Source organism: Peromyscus eremicus, chromosome 1 (genome assembly GCF_949786415.1).
Source record: "Peromyscus eremicus chromosome 1, PerEre_H2_v1, whole genome shotgun sequence".
NCBI classification, from domain to species: Eukaryota; Metazoa; Chordata; class Mammalia; order Rodentia; family Cricetidae; genus Peromyscus; species Peromyscus eremicus.
The window spans coordinates 195,086,832-195,110,056 of NC_081416.1; the positions used below are offsets into that span (position 1 = coordinate 195,086,832).

At 41.5% G+C, this 23,225-nt stretch overlaps 1 protein-coding gene across 1 annotated transcript in view; it reads left to right on the plus strand.

The window, feature by feature from the left end:
* The first annotated feature begins 305 nt into the window (after positions 1-305).
* The window catches only part of LOC131904227 (vomeronasal type-2 receptor 26-like), a 31,473-nt gene continuing 8,553 nt past the window's right edge, over positions 306-23,225 (plus strand). The window contains exons 1-5 of the mRNA XM_059255286.1: positions 306-514; positions 10,012-10,303; positions 14,615-15,412; positions 17,508-17,717; positions 22,428-22,551. Of these exons, the coding sequence (XP_059111269.1) occupies positions 306-514; positions 10,012-10,303; positions 14,615-15,412; positions 17,508-17,717; positions 22,428-22,551 (1,633 nt within the window). The remainder of the gene's footprint in view (positions 515-10,011; positions 10,304-14,614; positions 15,413-17,507; positions 17,718-22,427; positions 22,552-23,225) is intronic.

Below are 23,225 nucleotides of genomic sequence, written 5' to 3' on the forward strand. Positions count from 1 at the left end.
GACCTGTTGTCGCCCTTCCTGTAGTCTGCAGATGATGCCCAGGTCTGTGACCGTGGATGCAGAGAGGCCATGAAGCCTCAGGAGAAGGGGATAAAACTTTTAATGGATCTGGGATTTAGTGGCCACCCACCTTCACCATATCACAATCAATATTCTCCCCACAGCCTGAAAGCCTAGAGCTCCCAGTGTGGTCTTAGCCTGAGGTCCTTGATCAAGGACAGTCTCTCAGATAAAAGCCCCCTTCACTGCGAGCCATTGCCCCATGTGGGGCTGTCCTGTCACTGGCTGTCTGGCCCCCAGCAGGCATGTGGCTGTGTACTCTCCTTCCTGTTCTCTTTGGCTGTCTCTCTGGGTCTGCCTTTTCTGCACCAAGATCCTGGCTGTTGCCGAGGCAGAGACCTCGCTTTGACCGTCCTGGAGATGTAATAGTGGGGGGCAGCTTCTCCATCTTTTACTTTTCTATTGGTAACTTGTCTGACTTTACTGCCCCACCATCTGGACTTGTGGCTTCAGGGTAAGTGCTGGATGTGGGATAGAAATCTCTGAATCTGAAGGAGCTTTACAAGCTTGTTTGTACCCTTGGATAAGGGTTGATTCTCAGAATCCCAGCTAGATGGCCACCACTTTTCTCTGTGTATACTTTCAGTACCTCTGTTTTTCTCCTTTTATATCACCTCTGTGTGTCTGTCTTTCTTGTTTGTACCAGACTGAAGTATAGGCTGGTCATGTACTCGCTGTAATGTATGTGCTCCACCGGCCAGGGGGCATTTCTTGATTCTTTTGTATATCCTTGGTTCCTAAAGTGGTGTCTAGGTAGGTGTGGTTGTTGAGTGCGTTAATGTGTAAATAATAGATTTTCCATTATTTAACAGCCTCTCTGATTCCTCTGCACTATATTCCTTTTGCTTGTTATTTTTTCTAAGCCTCCTAAGCCTCTAATTCACTAGGTAGTCAAAGATGACCTTGAATTTCTGATCCCCCTGCCTCTACCTTCTGAGTGCTGAGATGATTGGATCATATCACCAACTAAGTTCCTTAGGTGCTGGAAATAAAACTTATGACCTGAGCCATCCACAGTCCCACTTTAGGATATTTTAGTCCCAGCTTTTCCAAGACACTGTTGTATGCAGTAGTGTTCAAAACAAGCATTTGGGATATTATTTGGTTTTTAAATGTTTGTATTTAGCTTTATTGCTTTTTCATTGCTGCAATGACTGAGCATAGGGTGTATGGCTGAACTCCTGCCTCAGGAAGCTGAGGCAGGAGCATTATTAGTTACAGGCAAGACTGTGTTATGTAATGAGACCTGAGTCATAAAGAGTTGGTAAGAGAGGTTTCTAAACTAAGTACCACCATTTTTTGTTTCTTCTTTTCATTTTTATTAAGACATTTTCTATTTACTTTACCTACCAACCACAGATTCCCATCTCTTCCCTCTTCCCATCCAGTAGCCTTCCCTCCCAAGCCACCGCTCCCATTCCCATTTTTTTCCAAATGAAGTTCTCCCATGGGGAGTCTGCAGAGCCTGGCACACTCAGCTGAGGCAGCTCCAAGCCTCTCCCAGCTGCACCAAGACTGTGCAAGGTGTCACACCCTAGGCCCTGGGCTCCAAAAAGCCTGCCCATGCACCAGGGAGCAGATCCTGATACCTCTGCCTATGGTGGTTCCATGGATATTAGCCCACAGTTCATGGGTTTCCAATAGTGTGGCTGGTCATCTCTGAACATTTTTCCATCATGATCTTGACGTCCCCTGCCCACAGAATCCCTCCTCTCTGTATATTATTGGATTCCTGAGCTCAGCCTGGTGCCTGGCCGTGGATCTCTGCATCTGCTTCCATCAGTCACTGGATAAAGTTAGGGTATTCACTAGACCGGTCACCAGAGTAGACCAGACCAGGTACCCTCTCAGTCATTGCTAGTAGTCCAAGGTGGGGTCATCCTTGTGGATTCCTGAGAGCTTCCCCGGCACTCTGCCTCTTCCTATTCCCATGATGTCTTCATTTATCATGATATCTCTTTCCTTGCTCTCCCAATCTGTGCCTGTTCCAGCTCGATCCACCCATTTCCTTATGTTGTCAACCCCCATTCTTTACCCTCCATTATCACCCCCCACTCCCAGTTTGCTCATGTAGATTTCATCTATTTCTCTTTCTCTGGGATGTCTTTCTTAGGGTCCCTCCATGTTAGCTAGCTTCTCTGGAGCTGTGGGATGTAGTTTGGTTATCCTTTGTCTTACATCTAGTATCCACTTATGAGTGAGTATATACTATATTTGTATTTATGAATCTGGGTTACCTCACTCAGGATGATATTTTCTAGTTCCATCCATTTGCCAGCAAATTTCATGATATCATTGTTTTTTACTGCTGAGTAGTACTCCATTGTGTATATGTACCACATTTTCTTTATGCATTCTTCAGTTGAGGGACATCTAGGTTGTTTCTAGGTTATTGCTATTACAAATAATGCTGATATGAACATAGTTGAACATGTGTCCTTGTGGTAAGATTGAGCATTCCTTGGGTATATGCCCAAGAGTGGTATAGCTAGTTCTTGAAGAAGACTTATTCTCAATTTTCTGAGAAACTGCCATACTGATTTCCAAAGTGGCTGTTCAAGTTTTCATTCCCACCAACAACAGAGGGTTATTCCCCTTGCTCCACATCCTCTCCAACATAAGCTGTCTTCAGTGTTTTTGATCTTAGCCATTTTGACAGGTGTATGATGGTATCTCAGAGTTGTTTTGATTTGCATTTCCCTGATGACTAAGGATGCTGAGCAATTCCTTAAATGTCTTTCAGCCATTTGAGATTCTTCTGTTGAGAATTCTCTGTTAAGCTGTGTAGCCCCTTTTTTTTAATTGGAATGTTCAGTATTTTGAAGTCTAGCTTTTTGAGTTCTTCATATATTTTGGAGATCAGCCCTTTGTCAGATGTGGGGTTGGTAAAGATCTTTTCCCATTCTGTAGGCTGTTGTTTTCTCTTATTTACCATGTCCTTTGCTCTACAAATGCTTCTCAGTTTCAGGAGGTCCCATTTGTTAATTGTTTCTCTCAGTGTCTGTGCTACTGTTGTTATAGTTAGGAAGTGGTCTCCTGTGCCTATGCATTCAAGACTACTTCCTATTTTCTCTTCTATCAAGTTCAGTGTAATTGGATTTATGTTGAGGTCTTTGATCCACTTGCATGGCTACAGATACGGATCTGTTTACAATCTTCTGTATATTGACATTCAGTTATGCCAGCACCATTTGTTGAAGATGCTTTCTTTTTCCATGGTACAGTTTTGGCCTCTTTGTCGAAAATCATATATTCATAGGTGTGTACATTAATGTCAGGGTCTTCAGTTCGATTCCATTGTTCTACATCTTGGTATTTATGCCAGCACCAAGCTGTTTTTATTACTATAGCTCTATAGTAGAGCTTGAGGTCAGGGATGGTGATGCCTCCAGAGGTTGCTTTATTATACAGGATTCTTTTAGCTATCCTAGGTTTTTTGTTTTTCCATAGAAAGTTAAGTATTGTTCTTTCCAAGTCTGTGAAGAATTGTGTTGGGATTTTGATGGGGATTGCATTGAATCTGTAGATTGCTTTTGGTAAGATTGCCATTTTTACTATGTTAATCCTACCTATCCATGAGCATGGGAGATATTTCCATTTTCTGATATCTTCTTTGATTTCTTTCTTCAGAGACTTAAAATTCTTATCATACAGGTCTTTTCCTTGCTTAGTTAGAGTTACCCGAAGATATTTTATATGATTTGTGGCTATTACAAAGGGTGATGTTTCATTGGTTTCTTTCTCAGCCCATTTATCATTTGTATATAGGAGGGCTACTGATTTTTTTGAATTAATCTTGTATCCTGGTAACTTACTGAAGGAGTTTATCTGCTGTAGGAGTTCCCTGGTAGAATTTTTGGGGTCACTAATGTATACTATCATATCGTCTGCAAATAGTGAAAGTTTGACTTTTTCCTTTCCAATTTGTATCCCCTTGATCTCCTTTTGTTGTCTTATTGCTCTAGCTAGAACTTCAATTACTGTATTGAGTAAGTATGGGAAGAGTGGACTGCCTTGTCTTGTTCCTGATTTTAGTGGAATTGCTTTGAGTTTCTCTCCATTTAAGTTGGTTGTTGCTGTTGGCTTGCTGTAAATTGCCTTTATTATGTTTAGGTATGTTTCTTTCATTCCTGATCTCTCTAGAACCTTTGCAATGAAGGGGTATTGGATTTTATTGAAGGCTTTTTCAGCATCTAATGAGACGATCATGTGGTTTTTTTTCTTTCAGTTTGTTTATATGTGTATTTCATTGACAGACTTTCGTATGTTGAACCAAATTTGCATCTGTGGGATGAAGCCTACTTGATCATGGTGGATAATTTTTTTCATGTGTTCTTGGTGTCTGTTTGCCAATATTTTATTGAGTAATTTTCTATCCGTGTTCATGAGGTAGATTGGTCTGTAATTCTCTTTCTTTGTTGCATCTTTGTTTGGCTTGTGAAGCAAAATAACTGTAGCCTCATAAAAGGAGTTTGGTAAAGTTCCTTCTGTTTCTATTATGTGGAACAATTTAAAGAACATTGGTATTAACACTTCTTTGAAGATCTGGTTTAATTCTGTGTTGAAACCATCTGGTCCTGGGCATTTTTTCTTTGAGAGTCTTTTAATGACTGTTTCTATTTCCTTAGGGGTTATTGGTCTATTTAAATAGTTTGTATGGTCTTGATTTAACTTTGTTATGTGGTACCTATCTAGAAAAATGTCCATTTTTTTTCAGATTTTTTCAATTTTGTGGAGTACAGGTTTTTGAAGCACCACCTTATGATTCTCTGGATTTCCTCATTGTCTGTTGCTATGTCTCCCTTTTCATTTCTGATTTTGTTAATTTGAATGCTTTCTCTCTGCTTTTTGGTTAGTTTGGATAATGTCTTGTCTATCTTGTTGATTTTCGTAAAGAACCAACTTTCATTGATTCTTTGTATTGTTCTCTTTATTTCTATTTTATTGATTTCAGCCCTTAATTAGATTATTTCCTTCCTTTCTTTCTCCTGTGTGAGTTTGCTTCTTTTTATTCTAGAGCTTTCAGGTGTACTGTTAAGTCACTAGTGTGAGATTTCCCCAACTTCTTTATGTGGACATTTAGTGCTATGAATTTTCCTCTTAGCACTGCTTTCATGGTTTCCCATAACTTTGGGTATGTTGTACATTCATTTTCATTGAATTTTAGGAAATCTTTAATTTCTTTATTTATTTGTCCTTGACACATTGGTGATTCAATTGGTCATTATTCAGTTTCCATGAGATTGTAGGCTTTCTGTAATTTTTGTTGTTTTTGAAATTTAACTTTATTACATGGTGGTCCGATAAGATACAGGAGGTTATTCCAATTTTTTTGTATCTGTTGGGATTTGCTTTGTGACTAAGCATATGGTCAGTTTTAGAGAAGGTTCCATGGGGTGCTGAGAAGAAGGTATATTCTTTCGTGTTTGGGTGAAATATTCTGTAGGTATCTATTAAGTCCATTTGAGTCATAATGTCTGTTAGTTCTCTTATTTCTCTTTAAGTTTCTGCCTGGTAGACCTGTTTATTGGTGAGAGTGGGGTATTGAAGTCTCCCACTATTAGTGTATGAGGTTTGATGGGCAATTTTTGCTTTTGTAATGTTTCTTTTCACATGTGGGTGTCCTTTTATTTGGGGCATAAATATTCAGAATTGAGACTTCATTTTGTCAGATTTTCCCTGTGATAAATATGTAATGTCCTTCCTGATCTCTTTCGATTGATTTTAGTTTGAAATCTATTTTATTAGATATTAGAATAGCTACACCAGCTTGCTTCTTAAATCCATTTGATTGGAAAGTCTTTTCCCAGCCTTTTATTCTGAAGTAGTGTCTGTCTTTGAAGTTGAGGTATGTTTTTTTTTATGCAGCAGAAGGATGGATCTTGTTTTCATATCCATTCTGTTAGCCTGTGTCTTTTTATAGATGAGTTGAGACCATTGATGTTAATGGATATTAATGACCAGTTATTGTGAATTCCTGTTATTCTTTGGTGGTAGTTTTGTGTGTTTCCCTTCTCTGGTATTTGTTGGTGTGCGACTATCTATTGCCTGTGTTTTCATGGGTGTATCTAACTTCCTTATGTTGGATTTTTCTTTCTAGTGCTTTCTTTAGGGCTGGATTTGTGGAAAGATATTGTTTAAATGTGGTTTTATCATGGAATATTTTGTTTACTCAGTCTATGTTGATTGACAGTTTTGCTGGGTATAATAGTTGGCATCCATGGTCTCTTAGTGTCTGTATATTGTCTGTTCAGGACCTTCTGGCTTTTAGATTCGCCGTGGAGAAATCAGGTGTTATTCTTATGGGTCTGCCTTTATATGCATGTTACTTGGCCTTTTTTCCTTTGAAGCTCTTAATATTTTTCTTTATTCTGTATGTTTAGTGGTTTGATTATTATGTGGCGAGGGGACTTTTTTTTGGATCCAGTCTATTTGTTGTTCTGTAAGCTTCGTGTATCTTTATAGGCATTTCCTTCTTTAGGTTGGGAAAGTTTTCTTCTATGATTTTATTGAATATATTTTTCTGTGCCATTGAGTTGGTATTCTTCTCCTTCTTTTATTCCTATTATTCTTAGGTTTGGTCTTTTCATGGTGTCCCAAATTTCCTGGACATTTTGGGTCACAACTTTGTTGGCTTTAGTGTTTTCTTTGACTGATGAATTTATTTCCTCTATTGTACCTTCATGCCAGAGATTCTCTCTTCCATCTCTTACATTCTGTTGGTTATGCTTGCATCTATAGTTCCTGTTCATTTACCCAAATTTTCCACTTCCATCATTTCCTCAGTTTCTTTCTTATTTATTGTCTCGATTTCATTTTTTCAAATCTTGAACTATTTCTCTCACCTGTTCAATTGCTTTCTCTTGGCTTTCTTTAAGGGATTTACTGATTTCTTCCAATTTTTTGTTTGACTTTTCCTCTATTTCTTTAAGGGAATTTTTCATTTCCTCTTTAAACATCTCTATCATCTTCTTAAAGTTCTTTTTAAGGTCAACTTCTTCTGTTTTTTCTGTGTTGGGATGTTCAGGTCTTGCTGATGTAGGTTCTGATAGAGCAATATTGGTTTTTATGTTGTTGACTATATTTTTACACTGGCATGTACCCATCTCTTTCTCCACTTGGTCTAAGCAGTGTCTGTGTCTGAGGAAGCTTCTCTTGGTCTGATTAATACCCTTGGTCCAGTGGGAGCTCTTGGTCTAGTCGGTGCTGATGGATTCTTTGTCTCAGGGAGCAGCTGTTAGTCAGATTGGCGATTGTGGGCTCTGTCTTAGGGAGTAGCTGCAATCTCTTAGTCCAGTCTGGTGCTGGCAGGCTCTATTTACCATCATTTTATAATCAGCTACAAATGCAAAAGATTTTCACTACTGATTTTTCACATTTATTATCATTTATATTACTTTCTTTGAGACAATATCCTACTTTGTGCTCTGACTAGTCTGGAACTCCTTGTGTAGTTCATACTAGCCCTGAAACTCAGGATTACAAGCGTGGGCCAACACAGTGGCCACAATGGCTTATCCTTGAGGTTTTATTGTTTTTTGTTTTTTGAGAGAAGGTCTTACTGTGTAGATGATGCTAGCCTAGAACTCACTATCTTCCTGCCTCCATAAGCTGATTTCTGGAATCACAAATGTGTGCCACTATACCTGGATCCCATGTTGTTTTTTAAGAAAATGCGTAGTAATTGTATGTGTATATTGGGTACAAAGATGTATTTTAATGAACATTTACAATATAGAATATTTCATTAACTCACCAACAGACCCACCACATTGCATACTTATGTTTTGGTGATGTGAACATTTAAAATCCAACCTTGGAATTGGAGACTGGAGAATTTGTAAGTGAAGCTCTTAGGTTCTGGGGAAATTTCTGTGTTGGTGACTTGTCTGCTGTGCAAGCCTGAAGACCTGAGTTTGGATTCCCAGCACCCATGTGAAAGCCCAGCGTGTTGAGCCTCTGTAACCCTGGTTAGGAACAGTGAGACAGGCAGATATCAAAGGTCACTGGCTGGCCAGTCTTACTGAATGGATGAGGTCCAGGCTCAGTGGTATAACCTGTCTCGAAAAATAAGGTGAAGAGGGGCCCTTGAGATGCCTTATGGGGTAAAGTGCTTGGCATGCAAGCTTTACAGATGACCTAAAAGCCCGCTCTGAAACCCACGTAAATGAGAAAGGAGAGAATTGACTCAAAAGGTGTTTCCTGACCTCCATACGTTGTAGCATGTTTTGGTCTGCTGACACATCATATACACACATGAACACAGAATAATGTTTTTTAAAGGTGGAGAAGCAATTGTGAAAGATATCCTGCCATCCCATTAGCCTTTTCCCACTTGGGGATATACCCATGCACACACATACTAACTCTGATACACACACACACACACACACACACACACACACACACACACACACCTACCCACCCATGCTTGAAGACAATGCTAGAAGTCTTCTGTCTTATACATGCATGCATATACATATACAGAAGATGATTGGGGTCATTTTTGGCTAAATAGTGAGTGTGAGTTCAGACTGGGTGGTGTGGAGACTCTGCATCAAAACAATAAACATCTACTCTCAACATTAGCATTTAGAAAAAATACACCATCAGCTGGATGTGGCAGCATTTTCTTTAATCCCAGCACTCAAGATTCAGAGACAGGTGGATCTCAGTGATGTCCAGGCCAGCCAGGGTTATACAGAGTCTTTTTGTCTGAACAGCTCCATATTCGTGTATGCACATATATAACCCCCTCTTCTCCTTTCAACACGTCCATGTGTCTCTACCTGTCAGTTCATGGCCTTTTATTTTTTAATTATTTTGTTGCATAAATATGCAAACAAATATATCAATACATCAATGTGACCTGTTGAGTTAGTTTAGTGTTCCTTGTACATATATGTTTTGAAATTTCATTGCATCTTTCTTTGTTGCTTTCATATGTTTATAATGTGCATTTTGTTTAATTCTCACCCCTAGCCTTTCTTACCTTCCTTTCACACCTGCCCTTCCTTCCTCCTCTATACAGGTCCTTTACCCACATTCATGGCTTTTTGTTTCATTGGCCATTGATCTTTTTTTCTTATTTTTTATTTTTTTCCAGGAAAGATTTCTCTGTGTAGCCCTAGCTATTCAAGAACTCACTTTGTAGACCTGGCTGGTCTTGAACCCACAAAGATTCACCTGCCTCAGGCTTCTCAGTTCTGGGATTAAAGGTGTGTGCTACCACCACCAGGCTGTGACCAGGGCTATCTGTGTGTTTGCAGGTTTGGAACTGTCCTTGGAGTTTGTGGGTTCACCTATTGGGTACATGACTGAAGACAATGAGTGTCTTCTTCACACAATATATTAGTTGACAATAGTTCAGCAGGAAAGAGTAGGGCCACAAGGAATTTTCCAGTGCATGATTGGCTGCTGACAGGCTCACAGGTCTGAAATGTCTGAGTCATGTCCTAATGACAATATTTCACATCTCTTCTCCCTGTATTCTGGGTTTTGGGTTCAGTACTTCTGAAATAGATGTTAGTTACTAAAAATTGTAACCAGCCATACAATGCAATAGATTTTTACTTTGTTTTCATGACACAGAGTTTCTTTATGTACGTTTGGTAGCTGAGTCTGGGTATGTAATCCATGCTAGTCTCTAACTCAGGAAGATCCACCTGCCTCTGTCTCCTGAGTGCTGGGATTAAACAAGTGTCCTACCACGCCAGATTATATAATACATCTTCACTTATCCCTCCTGTCTTCTTAAACTGTCCCCTCTGATTATTGTCTCCACATTCCCTCTGACTCCCCTTTATGCATTCTGACCTGTGCTCCTCTGCACGTCTGTGTGCAAGTATTTGTGGAGATGTAGGTTTTACATGTATCCCTTGAGTCACTGTGTTTATTCTTGTTCCATTTACCCCATCATGAGTGATGAATGTGGGCTTCTCTTTCCCTCAGCGTTTCCAACTGGGGCTACCGGGTGGCCCAGAGTTTCGTCTTTGCCATCGAGGAGATTAATAGGAATGCTCACTTGTTGCCCAATGTGACCCTGGGCTTCTCTATTCGAAACTCTGGGGACACAGTGCATGGAGCCCTCCATGAGACAATGAGCTTTCTCACGAGGCAGCAGGAGCCCATCCCCAACTACACATGCCAGCATGGCTCTCCTCAGGCTGCCTTGGTTGGGGACACGAGGTCATCCCTGTCTGTGTCCATGGCCAGACTTCTGGGACTGTACAAGTTTCCCCAGGTGAGTTGCTGAAAGTCTCCTTCCTTCCTGAATATAGTGCAATCCCTTACTGATGATAGTGAAAATGATGGTGTTGGTCACAGTAGCGAGCAGCTCTACTGTGCAATCCCTTACTGATGATAGTGAAAATGATGGTGATGGTCACAGTAGTGAGCAGCTCTACTGTGCAATCCCTTACTGATGATAGTGAAAATGATGGTGATGGTCACAGTAGTGAGCAGCTCTACTGTGCAATCCCTTACTGATGATAGTGAAAACGATGGTGATGGTCACAGTAGTGAGCAGCTCCACTGTGCAATCCCTTACTGATGATAGTGAAAATGATGGTGATGGTCACAGTAGTGAGCAGCTCTACTGTGCAATCCCTTACTGATGATAGTGAAAATGATGGTGATGGTCACAGTAGTGAGCAGCTCTACTTTGGAGCCAGGTTTTTTGCAAATATTCTCTATGTCCAAAATGGTTCTCCTACAAGTGTACATATGTTGGAGAGAGCTATCCTCCCTCTCATTGATGAGGAAACTTAGACAATCTTTTTAAAAAATATTTTTAACGATTTACTTTTTATTTATTTATTTATTTATATTTTAATTTTATAATTTGATTTAATTTTACATATAAGCCATGGATTCCCCCGTCCTCCCTATTTCCACCCCCACCCTTCCTCCCAGGCTATCCCCCATTCCCATCTCCTCCAGGGCAAGGACTCCCCTGGGGATTCAGCTCAACCTGGTAGATTCAGTCCAGGCAGGTCCAGTTCCATCCTCCCAGGCTGAGCAAAATGTCCCTGCATAGGACCCAGGTTCCAAACAGCCAGCTCATGCACTAAGGACAGGTCCCAATCCCACTGCCTGGGGGCCTCCCAAACAGTTCAAGCTAATCAACTGTCTCATCCAGAGGGCCTGATCCAGTTGGGGGCTCCTCAGCTATTGGTTCATAGTTCATGTGTTTCCACTAGTTTGGCTATTTGTCTCTCCTCTTTCTGGCCGATTGGACTCCTGGAGCTCTAAGAAATGGGCTATAGAGCTAAAGGATTTACTTATTTTTATTTTTTATGTATGTGTGTTTTGGTTTTATGTATACATATGTATTACATGTGTGCCTAGAGCCCATAGAAATCTGAAGAGGGCATTGGATTTCTTATAACACCATTAAAGAACTAACCATTTGATCAGGTCAGAACCCTCAGGATTCGATCACTTCCCACAGCCCATTGGCTGGGAACTATGTCCCCAACATGTGAACCTTCTGGTAACATTGCAGATTCAAAGAATAATAGTCACTTCAGGGGCTGGGCTGTGGCTCTGTTGCTAGAGCACTTGCCTAGCACACACAAGGCCCTGGTTCTAAACTCTAGTGTTCTTGTAGTATAGCAGTCAGAAGGTGGAAACAGGAGGATCCAGTGTGCCATGTTATCCTTAGCTATATAGTGAGATTGAGGCTAGCCTTGGCTAGTTGAGACCCCTTCTAAACATATATGTGTGTGTGTGTGTGTGTATACATATACATGCACATGTATACATACATACACAAATGTATATATATATTCATGCTTTACATTAACATAAGTATTGTATGAAGATTCTGATTTAAATCCATTTGCTTTTCACTATGAAGTCTCTAAATTCGAGTAAATTCCAGTCTCTTTGAATGTCTCACATTTGTTAATTTTTCTTTTTTGTAAGATGGGCTTTCCCCTGTCCCTTGAAACTGAATGGTGTAATCTGCAGAATTGTATCCAAGGTCTTAGCTATCACCACTTTAGTGTATATTCTCACTGAAGTGCTTCTGAACTTGAGGTTTCTGTAAAGTTTGTAATTTTGTGTCTTGAGACACAGAGTCTTATCCTGAAGACCTAGGTGGCTTAGAACTCACTATGTAGACCAGGCTGGCCTTGAAATTGCAGATACATTCTCATGCCTCAGCCTCCCAAATGTTACATTACAGGTGTGTTTCACCATGCCCTGCTGTAAGGCAAGATTATTTTTTTGAAATTATGGCATAATCAATGTATTATGGCATAATCAATGTTTGTGTATGTGTTTCCATGAGTATATGGTTCTCTCTCTCTCTGTCTCTCTTTTTCTCTCTCTACATCTATGTGCATGCATGTGTGTGTGTGTGTGTGTGTGTGTGTGTGTGTGTGTGTGTGTTTGTGTGCAAGTGTATGAAGCTCTGCATAATTGTGGAGGCCATTAGAGGCCATCTGGTGGCCTACTTCATCAGTCTCTACCTATCACTTTGAGGCAGAATCTCTTCCTTAACCTAGGGCTCATATTTCCTTGGCTAAGGTGGAAGCAAGTAAGTTCCATCCAGTGTCCTATGTGCATCCTTCTTGGAGCTGAGGTTACAGCCATGAAAGGGACACCAAACTTGTTATGTGGGTACTGGGATCTGAGCTCCTATCCTTATGATTTTGCAGACAGTGCTTTTAACCACTGAGGCATATCTCCATCCCATCTCATTTAGGGATATTTTAATGATCAGAAACCTCATTTCTTACTCTGAGTATGATGACATACACAACAGAAAGCTTCATTTATGTCATTGGTGGTGTGTGTGTGTGTGTGTGTGTGTGTGTGTGTGTGTGTTGAGACACGAATTCTCCATGTGACCCAGGCAGCCTTGTTCCTTTTTTTGTGATTCCTAAGTGCTGTGAAATATCATGAATGGAGCAGAAACTTGATATATTGAACTTACCTTAAGAACTTCTAGTTTTTGAACTTGTTGGGCTGCCTGATAAGATTTAGTTTAATTTGAATTTCAGGAAATGGAGAGATGTTTCAGAGGTTAAGAGTACTCACTGACTGCTCTTCTAGTGGATCCAAATTCAATTCCCAGCATCCACATGGGGACTCACAGTCATCTGTAGCTCCATTTCCAGCAATGGGACTCCTTCTGTCCTCCAAGGGCACCAGACACACATGTGGTGCACATTCATACATACAATCAAAACATTCATGTATGAAAAAGAGTAAATATTTGAATATCAATGAAACAATGAATTATTTATAGTCAAACACATTATCAATATTTCCATTAAACTATAATTTGTCATTAGTTAAAAATGTGTGTATAATTGGATATGTTTATAAAAATGATCATTGTTTGTAATCAAACTTAACTGGACATCTTCTATTTTATTGGGCAGCCTAGCAGGACCACCTGCATGAGATTGAGTCAGCCTTATCACTGAATATGAACCAACAAGATGCTAGGGCTTCTGTGTTAAGACAATAAAACTTTTACAGATCTTGTAGTGGCAGGAGAAGGGTTTGCACTCACACCCTGAGGCTGAGACCCACATTCTGAGCCCCTCAAACACAGACACAGATTCCCCACTTGTCACATCTCCAAGAACTCTCTCTTTTGAAAACATGGTACCATCTCTTCCTTGACAACGTGTCAAACCAAACTCCTGTTTGTCTGAAAACTGGAAAAATCTCACAATGGTGGTCTGATACGAGCCGATTGTTATTCTTGTAGGTTGGTTCCTACCAGGAACTGACTGTTTCATACCAGGGAGAGTGAGATGGCTGATGGGGTAAAGCTGCTAGCCAAGCATGATGACGTGAGATTCAGCCTCTGTGATCGACATGGTGGAAGAAGAGACCCAGTTCCCACAATTTGTCTTCTGACCTCTATACATGTACTATCCCACCACACACCACACCACACACACAGACACACACACACAGACACACACACACGGACACACACACACAGACACACACACACACACACACACACGAAATTTCAAAAGAAGAATATAACAGTTGGTTGCAAAGCAGAGAGTCAGACCAATCCAAGCCGAGGTGCAAGAATGAAATATTAGGGGGCAGGTGAAGGACAGATGCTGAGAGCAGAGGAGGTAAAGCTATGATTCTGGGCTTCATTGTAGAAGCCACAGGGCTGTGTCAAGGATGATCAGCCAGTGAGGGGCACACAGCTGCTTATAGAACTAGCACAATTCTCAAATCAGGATGCTCAAGTCCTTCCCTGAAAATTATTTATGTTTTAAAATTTAATACACATTCATGTGTATGTATATGTCTGTGTGAATCTATGCTACAGATGCAAGAGGAAGCCAGAAGAGGGTATCAGATTTCCTGGAGCTGAGTTACAGGACAATGTGAGCCCTTTGATGTGGGTGCTAGGAAATGAACTTGGGTATTCTCCAAGAACAATAAGGGCTCTTAACTGCAGAAGCATGTGTCCATCCTCTTCCTTCCCCCATTTAAACCAGACAATCAGCCCATGCTTAAGTCCAGATCTCATCCATTTTGCTATCACCTTGCTCTTCCTTGACAGGTCAGTTACTCATCCTCACTACCCAGCCTCAGTGACAAGATCCAGTTCCCATCTTTCATGCGTACTGTGACTAGTGACCTCACATCCTCCCTTGCAGTGACTCAGCTGATAATTCACTTTCAGTGGTCCTGGGTGATCATTCTGGCCTATGATGATGACTTTGGGCAGCAGGCCAGCTCTCTGGCCACTCAGGAGCTGAGCACAGCTGGTGTGTGCATTGAGGTCATCCTCCATGTTCCTTCCCATGAGTCCCTGGGGAAGATTAAAGAGATTGTCCAGAATATGCAAAAATCTACAGCCAGGGTTGTTCTGGTTTTCCTAAGCAGTTCTAATTTCCAGCTCATCCTGTATGGCTTACTGGATGTCCATGTCTCAGGCCAGGTCTGGGTCAGCAAGAACATTCTTCACATGGTGCTCACCATCACCATTCCAGGCATTTCCCAGGTATTGCACAGCACATTTGGCCTTCGGTATCACAGCAGCAGGGCAACTGGCTTCCCTGAGTTCCTTGCTCACCTGCGGCCCAGCCAGACCCCAGAAGACATGTTCATAAAGAAGTTTTGGGAGTTCACCTTTGATTGTACATGGCCTCACCAGAGCAGCACAATGACAGAGGGTGTCCAGTTGTGCTCAGGGAATGAGAGTCTGAAAAACAAGCAACATCCTTTCCCAGAAGTGAGTAAAATTGATGCTGCTTACACAGCTGTCTACAGCATTGCTCATGCCCTGCAAGACATGATAACCCATGGGCACCAGCATGGGACAGTTACAGACTCTCAGGACTTCCAGCCCTGGCAGGTGAGAGAGGCATGTGTAGAGTGGGTGATTCAGGGATGGTTCAGGAAAAGGACATTGGTTCCAACTAGGGTATAGAGGTGAAGCTGACTATGCTTCAGCAAGGATGCCTCATACTTGCAACTGAGAGGCATCTTAGAAGGAACAGTGGACAAAGATTCCATGCTATGTGTGTAATCTCAGATGAGTCAAGTCCCTGTGGCTTGTCTAACTTAGCAAATACAGGATGCCTAGTAAAAATATTTCACATAACAGTAAATAGATTTTTTAGTGTCAAAAATTTAAGCTTTGGTAAATAGTGGATGACTTTTAGCATAGGCATGCTGCAAAATCAGAATTTCAAACAGATATCTAATGCTATTTATTTATTTTTTATTTTTTGATATAAGGTACATGTATGTGGACCCATGTGTGTGGGCATGGAGACACATGTGGTGGGGAGCACACTCATGTGTACAATATATGGGAAGGCCTAGGATGATGAGGAATCATCTTTCAATCATCTTCTATCTTGCTTTGGGGCAGGGTCTTTCACTCAAACCCAGAACTTGTTGATGTGTCGAGTCTTGCTAGCCACCTTGGTCTGGGCATCTCCTGTCTCCACCTTCTGAGGATGTTAAGTAGAGATTGGCTGCCACATCCACCTGACATTTACGTGCATTCTGGAGATTTGAAGGCTGATCCTCAAGTGTTTATGACTAGTTTTTTAATCATGGAGCCATCTCCTAAGCCCTTATTAATTTTTCTATTTTAGGAATATTGATAATTTCATACATTTATCTATATATTTTAGCCATTTTGCACTGAGTCTTTATCTGTCTTTAAATTTGTCTGAAGTCTGTCTGTCTATCCATCCGTCATCCATCCATCCATCCATCCATATATCTATCAATCTATATATCTGTTTATCTTTTCCAAGGCACTCAGGTTAGCAAAGGTCACGATGTGTAAGAGGACCCCTGGATGATATGTTGCTCACTGATGAGGTAAACAGTGAGAACCGTGGCCAAGGAGGGGGTATGGTTTCATTACCGAAACTCAGATGACCTGAGTTTCCTCTATGTGCCTGGTGAAGATCCATATGGTTGTAAACCAGAAGGAGAGTGATAGTTGTTGGCATTTTGGCTGTGGGTGACAGATTAAAATTTACAGGAAGCCAGGCTTGGAAGACCATGACAGGCATGGGCTTCCAACCCTGGCCTCCTAGCACACAGGATATTGAGGCCAAAATGGACTACAAAGCAAGATCCTGCCACAAAATTAAAATATGTGTGTTTTGAACTGTCTGTGTGTACTCTATGATGAAGATATAAAGTAAGTTGAGTGAGGAGCTGGTGAAGGAAAGTGAAAGGCTAGAAACATTCTCTTGGTATGAAAATATGTGAGTTCCAGACAAGTGGATGAGAAGTCTCACCAAGGGTAGAAGTGATTGCATTGCAGATGGCAGGGACAGCATGTGTCAAGACCCTAAAATGGAGCAAATAGAAGAGCATCATGGGTGGGACTGATGAATATTGGGAGACTGTTGGGAGTGAATGGGTGGTCTAGGTGAGCTGCAGCCAGTCCGTGGAAGTCCTGCTAGGATTTGGAATCTACTGAGTGTGATGGGAAGACTGAGGACAGTAGTGCACAGCCAAATGAGACCCTGGAACAGGAACCACATTGTCATGTTTTGGGGTTTAATTTTAAGGCTGTTGAGGTGGCTCATTGGGTAAAGGCACTTGTCTCCAAGCTTAAGTTGGATTCTGAGTCCCCCATGGCAGCAGGAGAGAACATTCCTGAGAGTTGTTCTCTGGATTACACAATATGAGTGAAACACACACACACACACACACACACACACACACACACACACACACACCCCACTAGGTTTAAAATTTTTCTTGATTAAATATTATGTATTATTATTTTATTAAAGCTAAAACATATTTGTGAGTCCCTGAAAATATGACAGGTCCGTGATCTTCCCCATGCCCAATGGGACCAGTCCATGGTTGAAGTGACTCCATACCATTGCAGAGGTGAATGGTATGTGCTCTTTTGGACAAGACTCCAGATCTGCCCTGGCTGGTGTACAATGTCTCCCTTCTGTTTTCAGCTGCTTCAAGCCCTCAGGAAGGTGCACTTCAAGACTCCTGATGGAAATGAAATTATATTTGATGCTAATGGAGATTTGGTGACAAAATTTGACATTCTCCAAGGGCAGAAGACCCCTGAGGGTGTATTTCACTTGGTCCATGTAGGCATGATAGACCCTCAAGTCTCTTTGGGGAACAAAATGAAGTTCCACTTGATGGAGGATCTTCATGTGAGTTGCCTGAATGCAGAGATGACTCTTGTCCGAGTGTGTTAAAATCACAGGGAAATTCCAAGTCCAGGATTCCTCATCTCCACTTGTACATGAAGTAGATGTAGCCCTAGATTGGACCAGTCAGGGATAACTGGCTATGCTGTTTACCTCATAAGAGATCTTTCTCTGCATGATATTGATTTACAAACAAAAATGAAAATATAAAAGCTGGTATTGGGAGATGGCTCAGTGGTTAAAGTATTTTGTATGCAAGTACAGGAACCAGACTTTGGATCTCCAGAACACTTGTACACGATGAGTGGGCAGTGTGGCCCACCTGTAATTTCCGTCTTGGAAGGTGGAGAAAAGGAGATGCACAAAGCAAACTGGCTAGTAAGACTAGCCATATCAGTGAAGTCTGGGTTTTACTTTGAGCTTCTGCCTTAATGAACATAGTGGAAAAACAGTCGAGGATGATTCCCAACTTTAGCCTTGGGCCTCCACATGTACTTGTCCATTCAAGAACATGAATCCACATGGATGTACAATTGCATATACAAATATTTACACCACATACACATATAAAAATAAGGTTGGGGAGAACATAAAAGACGTACAAAATAGAATGAGTATCTGCAGCTGGTGCTCCTTTGGAAGTATTTTTAGTGTCTGTGTTCAGGACCTGCTCTGAGAAGGGGAAGATAGTGATACATTAATTTAAACATCTTCCCATTGTCCATCTGGGACATGGGCTCAACAGACACTCAGTGTACTTGTTGTGTTAATATTTTTTCACCCACTATGACAAATACCTGAGACACAGTTTGAAGTGAGGAAAAGTTTTAATTGCCTACTGGTTTGAGAGTTTCAAGTTCAGATGTATCCATTGCTTTGCGTGTGTGTGCTTGAGGCAGTATGTCTTGCATGGCAACAGGCTTGTGTGGTGGAAGAGGTTGCTCCTTTCATGGGGCACAGGTAGGGAAGGTGGGGAGCCAGATAGATTAGAGAGGTAAACAAGTTACATCTTACCAGTGCATAGCCCCAGTGTCCCACTAATCCTAACTAGGTCCCATGTTCTATTTCCAATATGTACAATAATTAGTCAAATTATAAATCCACAGAGGATTTATTCCATTGATTATTTCAGAGGCATTGTCTTACTTAGGGTTTCTATTGCTGTGAGGAGACATCATGACCACAGTATCTCTTATAAAACAAAAGCATTTAATGAGGAGGCTTACATTTTTCCAGGTTTACTTGGTCCATTATCATCCTTATGGGACATGGTGGCATGCAGGCAGAACTGGTGCTCGAGAAGGAGCCAAGAGTCCTACATCTTGACCTGTAGGCAACAGGAAGTTAACTGGGTCACTGGGTGTGACTTGAGCACAGATGAGACCTTGAAGTCCATCTCTAGTGTCACACTTCCTCCAACAAGGCCACACCTACTCCAACAATGCCACATCTCCTAATAGTGCCACTTCCAATGAGCTTATAGAGGCCTATTATGTTCAGACCACCAAGTTTCACTCCTTACCCCTCTATGCTTGTAAAATTATCATAATGCAAGTGCATTGAGTCCAATTTCCAAAATTCTCACTGTCTATCATAGTTGAAACAATGTTTAAATGTCCAAAGTTCAAAGTCTCTTTTGAGATTCATGCATTCTCTTAACTATAATCCCCTATAAAATCAAAGTAAAAAAAAAAAACAGATCATACTCTTCCAACATATAATGGCACAAGATGAACATTATTGCTCCAAATGAATAAAAGGGAGCATAGTGTGGAAATAGTGGACCAAAGCAGGACAGATTACCAGGTGGGAAAACTCTAAACTCTGCATATTTATGTCAGTTGTTAATACGTTCCTCAAACTCCAACTCCTTTCATCTATGTTAACTGCAACACACTTCTCTCTTTTGGGCTGGTTCCACTCCCTGTTAGTAGCTCTCCCCAGCATGTGTTCCACGACTCTAGCATTTCCAACATCTTGGGGACTTCAAGGCAATTTAGGCTTCATCTTCAAAGCTTCAAGCAATGACCTCTTTAGGACTCCATTCAGGGACTCTCTGGACACATGCCTTGCCTCAGCAGCTTTCCATAGTCTCAGAGGCAATTTCCATAACACTTTTCTTCTAGCCTAAGAGCCAGAACCATGTAGCCAAACTGCCAAGTTCTGTTGCTTACTGGGACTGGAACATGGCCCTCTCATTCAATTTCATCTTTATCGCTTTCTGTTTTTGATGTTTTCCTTCACTGCCTAAGCTTGGTGTCCTGAACCTGGATCTGTAGACTAGGCTGACTTCAAAGTCAGAGATACACCTGCATCTGCCTTCTGAACTCTGGGACTAAAGGTGTGCACCACACACATGACTTTAAGCTTTTCTTTAATTCCTTTTCACAAGTTGGAAATTGAGTTGAGAGGGATCTTGCCCTGTGGTCACCAATCCCCTTATTCCATTTATTAATCTGTTTATCACCTTGAACACAGGACTTAGCTCTATTCCAGTTCCTGGTGTTCCTTTTGTCCTCAAACTTTACATTTTGTATTTTTCCTTGCTCTGTTTGTTGCTTTTCTTTATAAATCTTTCTTAGAGTTAACACTAACAACCACACGACACAGTCTATATTCGGCTATATTGAAATTTCTTGTGCCAACGGAATTAATCCAAAACTCTTCACTTTAGCCTCAGGCAGACTCTTTGGACAAGAGCAAAAAGCAATCACACTCTTCAACTAATTACCAAAAGAACAATCTCTAGGCCACACATTAGTATTCTTCTCTTCTGAAACTTCTTGAGCAATGCCCACTGTTCATTTAATCACACTTAGCACCTCGGTCTCTATGATCCTACTAGAATGGGCCAGTAAGCACCACTTAAAACTTTCTACTGCTTTTCTAATCGACTTTCCCATGGTCCATATTTATTCAAACAATAACATGATCAGGCCTATCACTTTAATACCCCAGTCCCAGCAATCAATTTCTGTCTTAGGCTTTCTATTGCTGTGAAAAGACATCATGACCATGACATCTCTTATAAAGGAAAAACATTTAATTTGGGTGGCTTATGTTTTCAGAGGTTTAATCCATTACCATCTTGGTGCAGCATGGTGGCTTGCAGGCAGACATGATGCTGGACAAGGAGCTGAAAGTCCTACATCTTGGCCTACAGGCAACAGGAAGTGAACTGGGTCACTGGGCATGGTCTAGCATATAGAATACCCCAAAGCCCACCCCCATAATGACACACTTCCTCCAACAAGGCCACACCTAATCCAAAAAGCCACATCTTCTGATAGTGCCACTCCCTATGAGTTTATGGGGGCCAATTACATTCAAACTACCACAGGCATCAAGATCCAATCATTCTTTAAATACCCACTGCCACATAACCAGTGGTCCAACACAGGAGACTTTGGGAAACATTTGAGGTTCAAGCCCTGACACTTACTATCACAATCAGAAGTAGTGTTGAGATAGTTATGTCTGTGTGTGGAGTCTGGTGCATAGAAATGCTTCAGCTGCCTAATACCAGTGTACATAGAGTTCTCTCCTCTACAACTTGATCTAATGGTGTTCTGGTGGCATCTCCAGTCCATGGTGGCCTTAAGGCTTTCCACATGAGAATGAGATTCCCTTTCTTAGATTTTTCAAGCATGAAGACACATGCTGTGTGTTCCAAAGACTTCTTTGAAGAACCTTTCAATGGCCTTGATCATGGGAGGGTTTTCTGCTGTCTTCTGTTGTGGCAGTGATGTCAGCATGTCACACTTCCATCTTAACAATCCTTGCCTGGAGGTAGAGCTCCGCTAAGAAAAACTGAGTCATCCTTGGCAGGTGTGAGGTAAAGGAGAGGATGATTAAGTGTGGTGTGAAAATGTGTGTGTGTGTGTGTGTGTGTGTGTGTGTGTGTGTGTGTGTGTGTGTGTTTCTGTCTGTATGTGTTGAGGGAGTCAGTACTTAAATTTTTCTTTTATTGAAGCTAGATGACATTTTATTATTAGGGTTTAAGTGAAAAATAGCAGTGCAGTCAAACTGTAAATCTTAACAGCTTCACATGGGAGATGGACAAAAGTAAGAGAGACCATCATGTGTTCTGAGTTAGACTTGGAGTGCATCAAGCAGCCCCAAAGGCTGTGGAGAGCTTCAGAGAAAGAAATTGAAAGCCATGAGCATCAAGGAAATCATGTCCAGGCTGTGGACTTTTGTAATGGCTGCCAATACTTAAAATCCTTTTCAAAGATTTTTTTGCATATATGGAATTTCCCCTGCATCTATTTTTGTGCACTGTTGTGTGTGCCTGGTGTCTGCTCAGGCCATAAGAGGACACTGGATCCTCTAGAACTGGAGTTACAGTGTGAGCTGCTATATGGGGGCTTGTAATCAAACCCTGCTCTTCTGGAACCACTGAGCCTTCTCTCCTGTCCCAATACGTTTAATTGTTGATATAGAATTCCCAGAGGGACTGGAAAGACAACGTATCAAACTGTTTAGCTGTATTTTTGAATCCCTAAGTCAAGTAAGTCAGATGTAGTCATTCCAACACAACATTCAAAGATACCTCTCTAGTCTGGTATCTGATGGGATAGATGTGTTTTTTCTGAAAGGCATTTATCTCATCTAGAGTTATGTGAGGAAACTGTTCTGTTCTGGTTCTCAGGCTGAGGTCAAGCTTCTGTATTCCTGGAGAGTCCTTGGTGAAACTGTGCTCACTGTTTCTAGGTGCCCAGCTCTGTCTGCAGTGAAAGCTGCCTTCCAGGGTTCAGCCAAGTGCCCAGGCTAGGAGCCCCCCACTGCTGTTTTGATTGCAGTCCCTGCCCCGAGGGACAGTTTGCAGACCAAAGAGGTAAGGGCATGTGGAGCTGGATTCTGAGGGTCAAGAGGGCACTGTGAGCCTCCTGTATTTGTCCATTGTCTTTGTTACTGTTCTACTGCTGTGAAGAGACACCATGACCAAGGCAGCTTCTAAAAGAAAAACATTTAACTGGGCCTTATTTAGAGTATCAAAGGTAAGTCCATGACAATCATGGTAGGAAGCATGGCATGAAGCAGGCAGGCATGGCACTTCAGCAGCAGCTGAGATCTTACCTTTTGATCTACAGGTACCAGGCTGGCAGAGAGGTGGAGAGTGTGCCTAGTGTGGGAATTTGAACTTTCAAAGACCACCCTCAATGACACCCTTCATCCAACAATGCTACAACTCCCAATCCATCCCAACAGTCCACCAACTATGAACCAAGCATTCAAATAAATGAGACTGTGGGTTATTTACAGTCAAATCACCACATCCATCCACTGAAATATTGCAGTCTTTGCTTTTCTGTGGACACCAGCCAGAACCCTAGTCTTACAGCTGTTCTTAGTTAAATGCTTTGTTGAGACAGACAAGTGCACTAACCATAACTGGGGTGTAGAATGAATACTCCCCTAGCAAACACTGCACATCCTTGGCCTCCAATCAAGAATCAGCTACTTCCAGAAGCTTCTAGTAGTCACGTAACAGAACCCTGGCTTTTGCTC